Below are 13,079 nucleotides of genomic sequence, written 5' to 3'. Positions count from 1 at the left end.
GACAAGCTAACACAATCTATAAATTGATTGAATATAAACAAAGCAATATTTTCCCAACACCTTTTGATAACAATTTTCAAAAATCAGCAGCAATTAATATGACAACCATAGTCGCTTCATTGGAATATCAAATCCATTTTTAAACAAAATATTACAGCCAATTCTACAATAACAACAAAAATAGATACACACAGGTTAAGGACATATAGATGACAGGAATTTACAACACAGCAATCACGTTCTATATATTTTTTTTTTTTTAAAACCAAATTCCAGTAGCAGAAGTACATTTGTGCTCCTGTGCATTCGCCAAAAAGATGCATTTTTGTCATCTGCCAGTTCCATTCTCTCAAGAGAAAAGAAAGAAAAGAAAAACTAAATCCTAGTGCAGATTGAATCATAGTAAAATAACAAACATACTGTAATAATAATGTAATAACAAACATTATATGAAAAGTAGAGTAACTGTTGTCTTTTTTTTATGCAGATTGGAAAATCAAAGTGGCACCATTGAGAGTTGAGTTCTGCTGTAAACTGTGTGGATTTGAGGTGCTAGCTCTGGAGCATTTTTGAGACTGCGAGTTTTGCGTGGGGGCACGGGCCCTTCAGTCAACCGGAAGGCTTCGCAGCCAAAATGTGGACTGCGGTCCACAGCAGTAGCACCTTTTTAAAAATGTATTTATTCAGCACCAGGTTGTTAACAGAAATCAAAGAAGGATCAAACGTAAAAAGAAGATAAATGCACCGTTTTATCATCTGAACATACTGCGCCAATGGTCAAACAGATGGTCGTGACACAAAGGTACAGACTTAAACCGAGTCGAACACTACAATGGCCTGCTGCTACACATTAATGCAGAAAATCAGAGGGTTTGTTGTGCAGTCGAGAGCACTTAACATGCTAAATGCTGAGGGTCACCTCACAATGAGTTCTAAAGGCATGCTGGGAGGCGGCGGGAAAACCAGGAAATGAGGTTATTCGAAAAGTGAATCAGTGATCGGGCCTGTTTCATCATTCCATTGTAAGAAAATGCAACGTAAGTGATTTTTTAAATTTTTTTGCGCATTTCGTCATCGTTGATTTCTTCCCGTGTTATATTCCAACTGCAGGCATTATTGTTTTGGCTAGAGGATGTAACTGTTCACACGAGACAAAGGACACAGAAAGTTTTTACGTCTTGGCACTACAAATCATTCATCATTGCAAGACAGAAGAAGATGAAAAGGCATAGACAAAAGTACAAAACAATCATTGACCAAATTGTTCGGTATCGTGCCTGGTATCTCGTTAAGACTACCCATCAAACAGTCCAAAACTAACACTTGTGAGCTCAGTCCAAACTGTTAACTGTAACTTGCTGAATCAACCCGGGGATTGCTGTGATTCAGCTTACCCAAAACGTAATAAAGATGAAGGACCCTACGTTCAAGTAGGGACGATGTTCAGTATTGCCTTTTTCTCCTATGTCTTTGACAGAACCAATAACTGGGTTTCACAAAGCACCCACCCCTTGGTTCTGCCACGCTGCGAAGGTCAGTTTTAACACTCTAATGAGGAAAACAGTACAGTCCTGTAAATGGCAACTTGGATGAAAGTGTAAGACTATGTAGCGTTGTTGGCTGACAGAATTGAGAACTTGGCTTGACGTGATTTTGGGGAGACAAGACAGGAAGAATACTGTTTGGTGTTGTCATCGTATTGGTGAGTGTGCTGGCACATGAAACACGTAAAGAAAGACATTGGCATTGTTGTTTGCGGACCTGGCTGCCATGGCTGGATTGAAGCACCCATAGTGACAAGGCACAACAAGGACTGAGAAGAACAAGCTTACTGTTCAAACACTCTTGCTGTGTGTTGTGGCTGTCGAGGGATGTGGAGTTGGGCAGGTAACCTGGCAGAAACAATTCTCTGTAGGGGATATTTCTTGTATGACCTTGTTTATGGTACAAAGTGTGTCAGCTGGGAAAACTACACAGTACAGTATAGAAGCGGCTTCCACTTGCACTCACGTGTTGCTTAGCTCTTGAAAACCCGTTTATAATTTAAAGAAGAAAAATATATAAAAACTAAAGCCCGCTTATTAACCAGCTTCTATCTTTAATACACAGGATGTGGCAAAATGGTGATCGTTCTTGTAGAAATACGTAAAATATACTGCAATGTCTCATAAAAATCCAGACTTGGAACATATAGACTCTTTGAAGACTTCATTAAAATCAATTAGTTTAATCAACTGCCGTTTCTACTACTCAGCTAACACACTTAGGCAAGCATAAATACGCTTTCACGACATGAAGCACCACTAGTTGAAATGCAGCCCAGTTGAACATAATCTCGTCTATTACACTATATATATATATATATATGTGTGTGTATATTAGGGGTGGTTAATCGGCCCAATTTCCAGATTCGATTCGATTCGATTCCGATTATTGAAGTCTCGATTCGATTACAAATCGATTTTCGATTATTAACGATTATCGATTCGATTTTCAATTATTAACGATTATTGATCTTCCATTTAACATCAGTCAGCTGCTGAATTATTTTACTTATCTTTTGAGTAACACCTCACAGCACCTTCAATATTGTATAGTGTAACTGTAATATCAAAATTATTATTTTTTAATTTGTTTTAAATGTAGTCTTACACTGTTAAAAGAAAGCTGCCAAGCTCAGCAGCCGGACTCATGTTAGAAGCATTGTTGGTGACGAGAACCAGGGCGTGTTTCTCTATTCCCCACTCGTCTGCCATTGCTTTGAGAAACTCACACATATTTGCGCTTGTGTGGCAATCATCCTTAGCTTTCATCTGAAGTACGTAGGACATTAGCTACCATTAACTGCTGACATAATGAGCTGTAACGGTCACATATGAGACTGTAGCTCTGGATGTCCAGGCATCGCAGGTTATTGCTACCCTGTGAGCAGAGTTGAGGGACACTTGCACGGAAAGCTTTGTCTCCTTGTAAAGATTTGGAATCGATTAAAGTGTGCAAAGGCTCCGGGATGGAATAACATATCTTGGCTCCAGACTGTGGACCATGTAGCGGAAGCCAGTAAGAGGAGTACTCCAGTTTGTATTACTATTTAAAAAAAAAAAAAAAAACTTTATTTTTTATTTTTTTTATTCGATTTTTGGAAATGTAATAATCGAATCATAATCGTCAATGTTATAAACGCGATTAATCAATAATCGATTTTTTTCACCACCCCTAGTGTATATATATATATATATATATATATATATATATATATATATGTATGTATATGTACACATACATATATATCATCCCGCACGCACACAGACACACACACACAGATGAATGAATCACAGTGTATTTGCACCTGATTTGGACATGCGTCCATGTCTGGAAAAGGTCAGCAGTGTTTTGGATAAAGGATGCACCGATACGCCAGGCAGCCAACTACCACAAAAAAACGCCGGTCCCCCTCCCCGATTAATAAGAAAAACAAAAAAAATGTGCAAACCATAATTTAGTGGTACAATCCCAGCCGTGGAGTGGTCCAGGATGCAGTTATGTTAAGGAAAAAATGGAGACCCTTGAGGACATGCCTGGGGATGAGAACTGCATTGAGACACCCCTGAGTCAGCTGGTTCAGTGGTCTTATTTGTTGGTCCTGAGGAACCCCTGTATTGGCTGTTTTGCTTAGTTTTTTTTTTTTTAAGTTTAACAATACTCATTATTAATTCATTAACTAACTATTAACATGGCTGTTCATTCACTACAACAGAGAGGAACTACTCTGGCTACTATGGTAAACAATGAACAAGTTGGTTGTTTTGCATACTTATGTATTCTCTATACATACGGTGAGTTGGATGTTTGCTCCACCCTAGCTGACCCAACAGTTCTCAATTACTCAGGGCTGAACATCGCTTTTTAAGCTGAGAGGGTGGCCGACCCTGGATGTTGAAGCTCTTGGTTATGGCAGTGTACCTCATTGCATGTTCTCATGTCAGGATCTCCAGTTGTTCAGCGTCAACCCCATTGTTCAGTTACCAGAGAGTGTGAGAGTGTATTCACTGGGGAGTGCCAAGGCCCGACCCCGTCGCAGAGACGGGGAGGAGAGAGCGGAGCAGCAACCGAGGATGGAGCTGAACAATCGGCGAGAGGACAGAACTGTGGGGAAAGGGCCGAGGACGCACGCAAGACAAGCTGCGTTAAAAACGCCGCCGTTGCGAGAACGCTTCGGAAAGCGCTCTGCAAGGAATCATCCACCATACTCTGGTCTGGCCCTTCATCACAATCTGTCCTCCTGTTCTTTTCCACCCCTGGCAAAAAACCGCCTCTCACCTTTCGCCTGGACTCACGTGGCATCTGCTTTTTACAGTACGATGTTAGCAGGCACCCGTGGCCACAGCTAAGCAGAATGCCAGTGAGCCGGGAGAAAGGGATCTCTGCCGTGCCGTGTCGGGCCCTTGGTCACTCCTTGTTGGGTGCATTCATACTAATGCCTCATACTAAACTCATGCCAAACACTGCAATGTAAAAAACACACATTATATATTCAGATGAATCATTGAGTAAATAGATAAAATTGGAGTATGAAATGCATTCTTTTTTTCTCATGAATTGTTCAGTAGCCCTCACTTTTCAGTCAAGCTCCTTTGACTTAGAAGGCATGTTTTTATTTTTTATTTTTCTTGGTTTGTATCATTTTCGTAATGAGTGGTCGTCCTGTGGCTATCTGTGTTGGAAAGCTCCCGCAGGTTCAGCTGCGAGGTGTGTATCGGTGTGTAATTGCTGCACAGCAGGCCTATAGATGGCACACATTTTGCGAGGACTCATTCCACCGGTTCAATGGGGGCAGATAAATTGGAATGACAGTACTGTAGGATGCGATTTGGCTTTGTTTCAACTGTGCTAGCAGATGCCAGAACAGTCGCCCTGCACTCTGTATGTAAGAGCACAACCTCTTTGAGGGCACACCAATGTTGAGGAGTATACCTTTTTAAACATGTCACCGCACAACGTCTTTTTGTCATGTAAAAAAGTGAGGTTCTGGCAAAATATAGTTATGTCAATGACTATAAATGTGGACACAAATACGCACTGAAGTATAATAGCATAGAAATATCTTCTCAGATTTGTCATCTTTTTTTCTCAAGAACTTATTACAAGTCTTTGCACCCAATAAGCATATATTAATCAACCTAAAACATTAGTTGATAAGAAAACAAAAAAATAGGGTGGTTTGATAAGGGAGTTACTTTCTAGTATTCAGAAGGGAATGGTGGAGGATTCCTTGAAGGCTGTCTTTGCACTTCAAAAAAAAGTCCCCTGCTACCCTTTACTAAACACCTACAATCTTTAAAAAAAAGTCTTTGGAATGTTTTTTTTATTTTTTTTGTTACTATAGTTTTCTACCCATCAATTTAGAAAACGTTGTGCTCTTTTCATCTTCACTATACATTCATTTCATTGTGTTTTCGTCTTAACACTTTGTGCTGTCACTACTACACTACAGGCAGAAAACAACCAAGTAAGGCGTGCTGTTACAGCTTGCCTCCACTGGAGGGCAGTCTGCACTGTAAAAATTTAATATGTGGGTGGAACTGATTGAAGGTCAGTGTGCTTCTTTTTTTTCTTCCATACATGATGCGATTACGATTTAGGATTTTGAACGAAAATAGGACAGCCAGGATACACTTGAGCCACGTAAGCTCACAGAGGGAAAATCCATTTTGAATTACATTAATTACAGAAAGGGCACATCTTTGATTGTGTCCTGTCTGCAGTGGTATCGTGTTAGAAATGTCAGTGCTTTTGGAATTCATGGGCTAAAGACTTGGTAAACATTATCGTACATTTCAATAATTTACATAAAGAATGGCAGTAAATATTGGGCCGTGCAAAGACCTGCCTCCTCCGAGACGCTCCTCCATCATTCCCATCAGGCTTTGCACCAGTCCCATATCACAGGGACATACAATATGCCCTTCACAAGTATTCACAGGTTGAATCACCAATACAGTATAATGCATTAAACACATTTCATAATGAAACATTCATATGTTATCTACACACTCATACAGAACCCTCCTCTATCAATGTAGAGGGGTTTATATGAGACTTCTGTATATATCACATAAGATTCTGTAGGTTTATAATTTTCTCTCTGTACTGTATGTTTTTCCAAAAATAAATCATGACTGTGTGTTTATACTGTCTTGACAGATTTTTAAGTGGACAAAACACACATCTCCTGCAGAACAACTGAATGACCAGAGTAGAGAGAGAAGGAGAGAGCCAAGTGTCAAATGGACAGAGATCATATCTGGAGAGGAAGAAGAACAGAATGAAAGAAAAGGAAAGGCATGTGCATTGTTGTGTGATAGAGGAGGTGACAGAGCTGAGGAGAAGATCCCCTCAGAGGGAGGACTCGTACTGCAGGAGTTCATAAAGAAGCGGACCGTCCCTATACCTGATGCCCACCGCATTAGGGCTAACGTACTGCAGCACGTTTATGGTCCTGCGCAGGCGCCGATCCACAAAGTGTGCATCCCAGGCCGGGTAGCGTTTTCTGGGCATGTCTATCTTGATGAGAGGACCCTCAGGCCGGATGGGCCTGCCAGCTGCGTCCACAGGCTCTGTGGACCTCACCTGGAAAACCGGAAGGCAGGTGTCTGTGGCTGTTTCATCCGACTCCACATACTCCCCTGCCAGACCCCTTGTGGGCGTGGCTTGAGAGCCACGGGGGCCCGGAGTGGGAGCCATGGGCTCAGCCTCGGGGGGTAAGGGAAGGCCCCACAGCAGCTCAGCACAGCAGGAGCTGGCCAGCACCCTCAGCCGGGGGCCCATAGGGTGCAGGACCCCGTAGTAGAGAACCATACAGGCCACACCTGAGGCAAAGCACAGGAAGACGCCACAGAGGGCAAAAGAGGCATAGGCGTCAGTGGTAGCTGGGTCACGGTACGCATACCAAAGGGAGCTGAGGATGGCGTTCTCTAACAGTACTACTGTGTAATAGGCCACCATTCTGTACCGCGTCCGGCCCTCACGTACATTGAACCAACAGAAGACGTAGACCACGCCCACCACCATGTTGAAGAGTACCTCCTCCCACTTGGACATGCAGAAGTCGGTGCCGCCATGGATGACCCAGAAAGCCATGGCACACCAGTGGAGCACCACAAAAATGCCAAAGTAGATGTGGAAAACAGAGGCAAATAGGGCAAGGGAGAGCACCCGTGAGGAGATGGTAAAAAGGCGCCAGAACAGATGCACCAGAGCACCCCGGTAGCTCATGCTCTTCTTGTCGTCACGTGAATCACGCAGGAGCTTGTGGTAAGATGCTAGCACCCAGGCCAGGGACAAGAGGGAGGACAATGCAGAAACACCTGTGAATGTAGACAGAGAGGAAGAGTAAAAAAGGAGAGAAAGGCTACAAATGGCAAGAATGAGAGATGCTGACACTGTTGAGATGCTGTGTGATGGTTCTAAAAATGTCACAGATTAGAGAGAAATCCAGTTTCATCCTCGGGCACGGAGAATAATGGTTTTATCTCGACTTGGCTGTCAGTCCACTTACTGTATACAGTATGTTTCATTTCAGCCACAGCCATCCATCACATTTCTGAAAGGCGTATTATTACCAAGATCCTCATAGGTCATCCAGTCAACACAGCAACATTTAGTGCACCAATCCACTGTCCTTTAGACTTTATAATAGTAGAGACAGCAGATATGTCAGAGGCGTAACCTGCTGCATGAAAAATGATGGAGGATTATCTGCAGAGCAGCAGCATGGTGCCTCTCAGCAAAATGTATTGATGGCATTCCTATAGACACCCCAGACAGGGAAGGGGTATCACTTGTTATGATTGAATTGCCCTCCCCGGGGAGCTGTATTGCATGAGGAAACTGGAATTGTAAAAGAGCTTTCAATAACAAGAGTGATGAATGTTGGAAATTGGATACAGTGGTGGAGAATATTGCACACTGTAAATAAAGTGATATGTGAAGCTCACAGAGAGCGGATTTGTCAGGTGGAAAATGTGGAAGCGTCTCGGCATCATGCACTAACCACAGTATGACATACAGTGCAACGCAGAAAATACAGAGACGTGAGGTATCTTGAAAAGATAAAGTCATATTGTGCCGTGTGGAGCCTCTTACACTGCAGCCACTCAGCCTTGTTGCTCTGGATCATGATGCAGAGCTGCAGCACCAGCTGAGGGGCACTTTCTAAGAAGGTCTCCAGCAGTCGCAGCATGTTGACATCGGCATACTCGTACATCATGGCCCAGTAGAAGCGCCTCTGGTTCTCCTTCTGCCGGTGACTTTGTATACCGAGATACATTGTGCGGATGTACCTGCAGAGAGAGAGAGAGAGAGAGAGAGGGATGATTGACATTGTGTTAATAAAACATATTTCACCATATTTTTGCACAAGCACACTCGACGACATCAATATTGCATGTTTGCCACTCAGAGAAATTCAGTGTTCAGTGCACCTGAATGTGGTCGAGAACACTAGAGGGCATACTTAGCTACACTATTTAGCACACGGTGAAACATTCAGCATCATTTTGCAATCATGAGGAGCTTATCAGAATTAGTCAGGGACTTCAGACGTTAAACATGAATTGATTCGTCTTTAATGGACTGATTGCTTATTGGGTTTGACAGAAGTGTTTGGATTTTGATTGCCACACAAACTCAAGAACATGTAATAAAGTCAATTATACAGCAGTCATATCTCACAGAGTTAATCACACATTTGTGGTGTGTATTATTATAATTGCATAAAATCTGTGAAAATAGTTATAACCTGACATGTCAGGCCCCCCAGAGTTAATACATGGAACGTTTAAGGCTCAGCTTCTGTTTGCTTGGGCAAAAAGGACCAGAGGATTTTATTATTCGCCAGTTTTACCAGAATAAGGGGCGCTCCCCTCCAATAACATCGTCAGAACACAATGCACACAACTCAAGTCACCATTGGTGGCAAACACAAACACCTGGCTTCAAAAGCAAGAATATATCAAGTTAAAACTAGATGTAGTGACATAACCAGAAATGTAACAAATGACTTCTGTCGATTTAATCAGTGTTTTTCAGTGATCAGTGATTTGTTTTTTGGTCTATTAAATGTTGGAAAATGTCCATTAGTGTTGCCTAAAGCCCAAGATGACGTCTTTAAATGTCTTGTTTTGTCCACAACCAAATTATATTTAGTTTACTTTTAACAAATTTTGACTTTTCTTCTCCAAAAATGTATTAAACCAATGACTTGATTGTCAAAAGAGTTCAATTCATTTCAACAGTTGACCAGTAATTGATGAATGGTTGCAGCTTGAGATAAAACGGAAGAAATGGAGGACAGAACACCAATGTCAGTATGCCCGAGATAAACACAAAAACACGTAGCACGTTCTCCTGAGTGCCCCACATACAGCGCTGGACTGGCTATTCCCATGACTGACCGGGTTTCATAGAGTGACTCCGGTGAAGCCGGGGAGATTGTCGGTAATGCAGCTAATTGAATCAGGCTCCTGTTGCAAATGCCGCACCTGTGTTTTCTTCTAAAGGACAAAAACATCCCAAGTCTTTTTGTGTACTGCTGAGCAAAAATGTGATATGCTCAGGGCTGTGATATAACTAATTAAGATCATAATCTTCTCTGGGTATGGATTTCAAAATGGAGCGCTGCCATCAGGAGCTGCCAATTAACGCGCGCAAGGGGAAGACGTGTAAACAACGATGAGGGGAAAAACGCGTAGCGGATCCAAGCTTTGGACAGGGACATCACAAGACATGCTTGAAACTGCGGAGCCAACAAAAAAAACCCATCAATCCCTCCATCCAACAAAAAGAAAATCAAGACAGCGAAAAGAAGGAAAACAGCAATATGGTGTGCTTCTATCCTCTCCAACCTGTAAACAACTTCAGCTCTTCACACATGTTAACCTCAGGAGAAAACAATCTCTGCACCCAATATGACGGTTATACTGGTTTATAGTTATCTTAACAGCGACTTCAGCCATTGCATATTGGGTGGTAGCTGCAGGGCCTATCTGCCTGAGCTGGCACAGTGGCCAAATAAATCCAGCACTTGATGTGAAGGCAGTCAACCGAGGACAATAGTGTAGCAAGGACAGAAATAGACTAGACAGTAGCACTCCCCGCAACAAATTGAGAGGCCATGGATCTAAATTCCAGTTCTTAAAAGTGAGACACAAATTCACTGCGGCACGAGAGTGTGTACGAGTGGTTTTCAACATAATTGGCTTCTGCATTAGCTATTGGGGGAAGAGATTACTGTTTAATTTGAAATGAGGTTGTGAGCAACGCGCTGTAAAGAATGCTTCGTCTAGTAGGGTCTGATTGCTTGCGGTTATTGTTTTGGCGAAGAATGAAGCATTAACCACTTCCTGTTCTACATATATATATAAATACAGCTCTCAACAACGCACCAGACCTCCACTTCAATGTAATATATACATGTGGAAGGCCTGAGAGGGAAGTGTATCTCACTTTTTGTTCACGTGTGCTCACAGCCATTAGAAAATGTTTAGACATTATTTTGATGCGGCACGTTTGCTCTGATCTCAAGAAAAAATTTATTTGAGGTCGCTATTTTTGCAGCCTGTGATGGAAAATTAATTTATTGACGGTCCGAATAAATAAGCATGCCTCTGGTGAGAGATCGCAAAAAAGATCCAAAGTGACGTTCTCGAGGAAAAGGGCCTCATCCAAGCACAAACGAGGAAAACGAGATTGGATTGGTCTTTTGTTTTTCTGCCCACAACAAAGCTCCCTCTGCTTCTGACAAAGTTAGCAAACCTCTGCGCGGTCTAGTCTGTCAGTCAGACAGTCAATTAGCTAACCTGGAAAGACAGCTAGAGTTTCTAAACGTTGGGAAGGAAGCTGATGAAATGAAACAGTGGAGCAAAAACGTCGGCACACACCAACTGTAGCTACAGTATTAGTGTGAAGACTTGAGAAACGAGCTGAGGGAGCGGGTACACTGCAGTTGTTCAGTTGTGTTACAGTAGCTCTCAGAGACATGAGGGAGAAAGCTCATGCAAGGATGTGGCAGACAAATTGTACAGTACAACAGTAATATGAGTACACACATACAATTGCTTATGGAATATGCGTATATTGACATAGACTGAAAAGTGTTTTGTTACCAACATGGAAAGAGCACTTAGATATAATGAATGTACATCTTGAACATACATTGTCAATATATATTGATCGTGTATTTAAAGGTGTAATAGGTAAGAATACATATTTCTAAATATTCAAAAATTAACAGAAGTTTTCAACAAAATATGAATCAAAATCACTTTTGACGTTTTATTAAAGACGTCTGTGTTTGTGTTACAGAGATTTCGCTCGAAGCTAGCATGCCAACCAGCTAGCTCCGAGCCAGTTTGTACCTCAAGAGATGACAGTCTGACTGTAAACAACACAGACGCTCCCTCAGCGCTCCGAGCTCCCAGTCCGGACAGAGCCAGCTAACACAACCTCTAGCTGCACAGTTAATTAAGCTTACAGTTGGCAGCAGTTAGCGGTTACTGTGGTTACAGGCTTGCTTTAATTGAACATGATTGTGAAAGGTGGCCAGTCCATACATACTGTGCCACAAATGTCCATTACATAAGATATTTTTTGCATATATTAGCCCAGTACATCATATTTTTTCAGATTATATGTTTTTTTTATTTATATATGAAAAAGGCAATAACTAGTACATTTGTCAATATATCATGTGATATACTCAATAATACACTGAAAGTACACTCATATATTATTTCTTATATATCATGAACTTTGGACTACACTGACATTTTTCTGCATTTTCTGACATTTTGTGTCTGAAGATGACACTTATTTCAAACATAAGCCTGTGTCAACTCTTCATATCAATAACGAGGCGAAAACATTGTCAAACGCTGCAAAGAAAAACTAGAATGTTAATCTATCGCATCCAGGTATATGACAGATATATTTCTGTTGCAGAGGGGGTCATTACCTGCGCTTAAACTTGAACATGAGATGCACAAAATATCCCCACTAGTCTGTCCCTCTGGCACATCCACCTACTGAGCCAGGGCTGCTAATGCATTGAGTAATCAAAAAAGAGGTCTGGCTGTGCAGGGAAATTCAGGAGCACGCGGATGGTGTTCTTTCTCAGGACAGTGGACAGGGGGGAACAAGAAAGGGGTTAGAAAATGGACAAAAAGTTTTTTGGGATCAATGGCTCCAGGCTGTAAGAAGCATCATTATATCCAGAGGTAAAGGCTGGCATTCCGTGACATTTTCAGTTGGACTGGTAAATGTCAGATGGAACAAGTCAACCCCTTTCCCTCACTAATGACAAGCCACGGAGACCTACACAGGCCCTTTGTCTCCATCCCCCAATTTCTATTAGTCTGTGCGTTCCACTGATACATCTCACTGGTCTGTAGTGCCTCCGTCAGAAACAGTAATCTTCATGGCCTTCGTAGCTGTCTCGCTTTGAAAAAACAAGAGTCTACAGTCACCCTAGCAGCTCTGTGAGGCTGTGCTCGGGCACAGCGGTGCTTTGAACTAAATGCTGATGGCAGCATGCTACAGTACTTGCAATGACAAAGCTGAAATGCTGATGTTCAGCAGGTCCGGTGTTTACCATGCAGACCACCTTATTGAAGCATGTCAGCATGCTAATATTTGTTTGGTCTCATTAAAAACATGATTAGTTTACCACGATCGGCAGAGAAAGACATAGAAGTGCACGCATAGGTGAGCTCCGTCTCAGCCAGTGGTCTGAGTGCACTCTGTTTTTCAATAATTGTGTATTTGACCTCACATCTATATGCCTGAACAGTGATAGTCTGTCTTGTGAGATCGTTTGGCTGGTTATGAGGTGTTTTCTGTCTAAAGGAAAGTCTTTAAGAAATCAGGTGATATAGATGGAGAATGTACTTGGTTAGGTTTAGCCAACGAAAGCACTTGGTTAGGTTTAGGTAATACAGCTATTTGTTGAAGTTTAGGTAGTTTTGTTGCCTTGGTTTTTTGGTCACAAAACTACTTGGATAGGTTTCGGAAAAGATCATGGT

The 13,079-nt window shown here is 42.0% G+C and overlaps 1 protein-coding gene across 1 annotated transcript in view; it reads right to left on the bottom strand.

The window, feature by feature from the left end:
* Nucleotides 1–3,647: 3,647 nt before the first annotated feature.
* Nucleotides 3,648–13,079, bottom strand: part of xkr6b (XK, Kell blood group complex subunit-related family, member 6b) — a 61,704-nt gene continuing 52,272 nt past the window's right edge. The window contains exons 2-3 of the mRNA XM_030406298.1: nt 8,146–8,342; nt 3,648–7,367 (exon numbers count right to left, since the gene is read on the bottom strand). Coding sequence (XP_030262158.1) covers nt 6,397–7,367; nt 8,146–8,342 — 1,168 coding nt within the window. The 3' untranslated portion in view covers nt 3,648–6,396. The remainder of the gene's footprint in view (nt 7,368–8,145; nt 8,343–13,079) is intronic.

The sequence above is a fragment of the Sparus aurata genome, chromosome 22 (assembly GCF_900880675.1).
Source record: "Sparus aurata chromosome 22, fSpaAur1.1, whole genome shotgun sequence".
NCBI lineage: Eukaryota > Metazoa > Chordata > Actinopteri > Spariformes > Sparidae > Sparus > Sparus aurata.
Note: the sequence above shows the minus strand (reverse complement) of the source record. Positions and strands in the feature narration are given on the sequence as shown.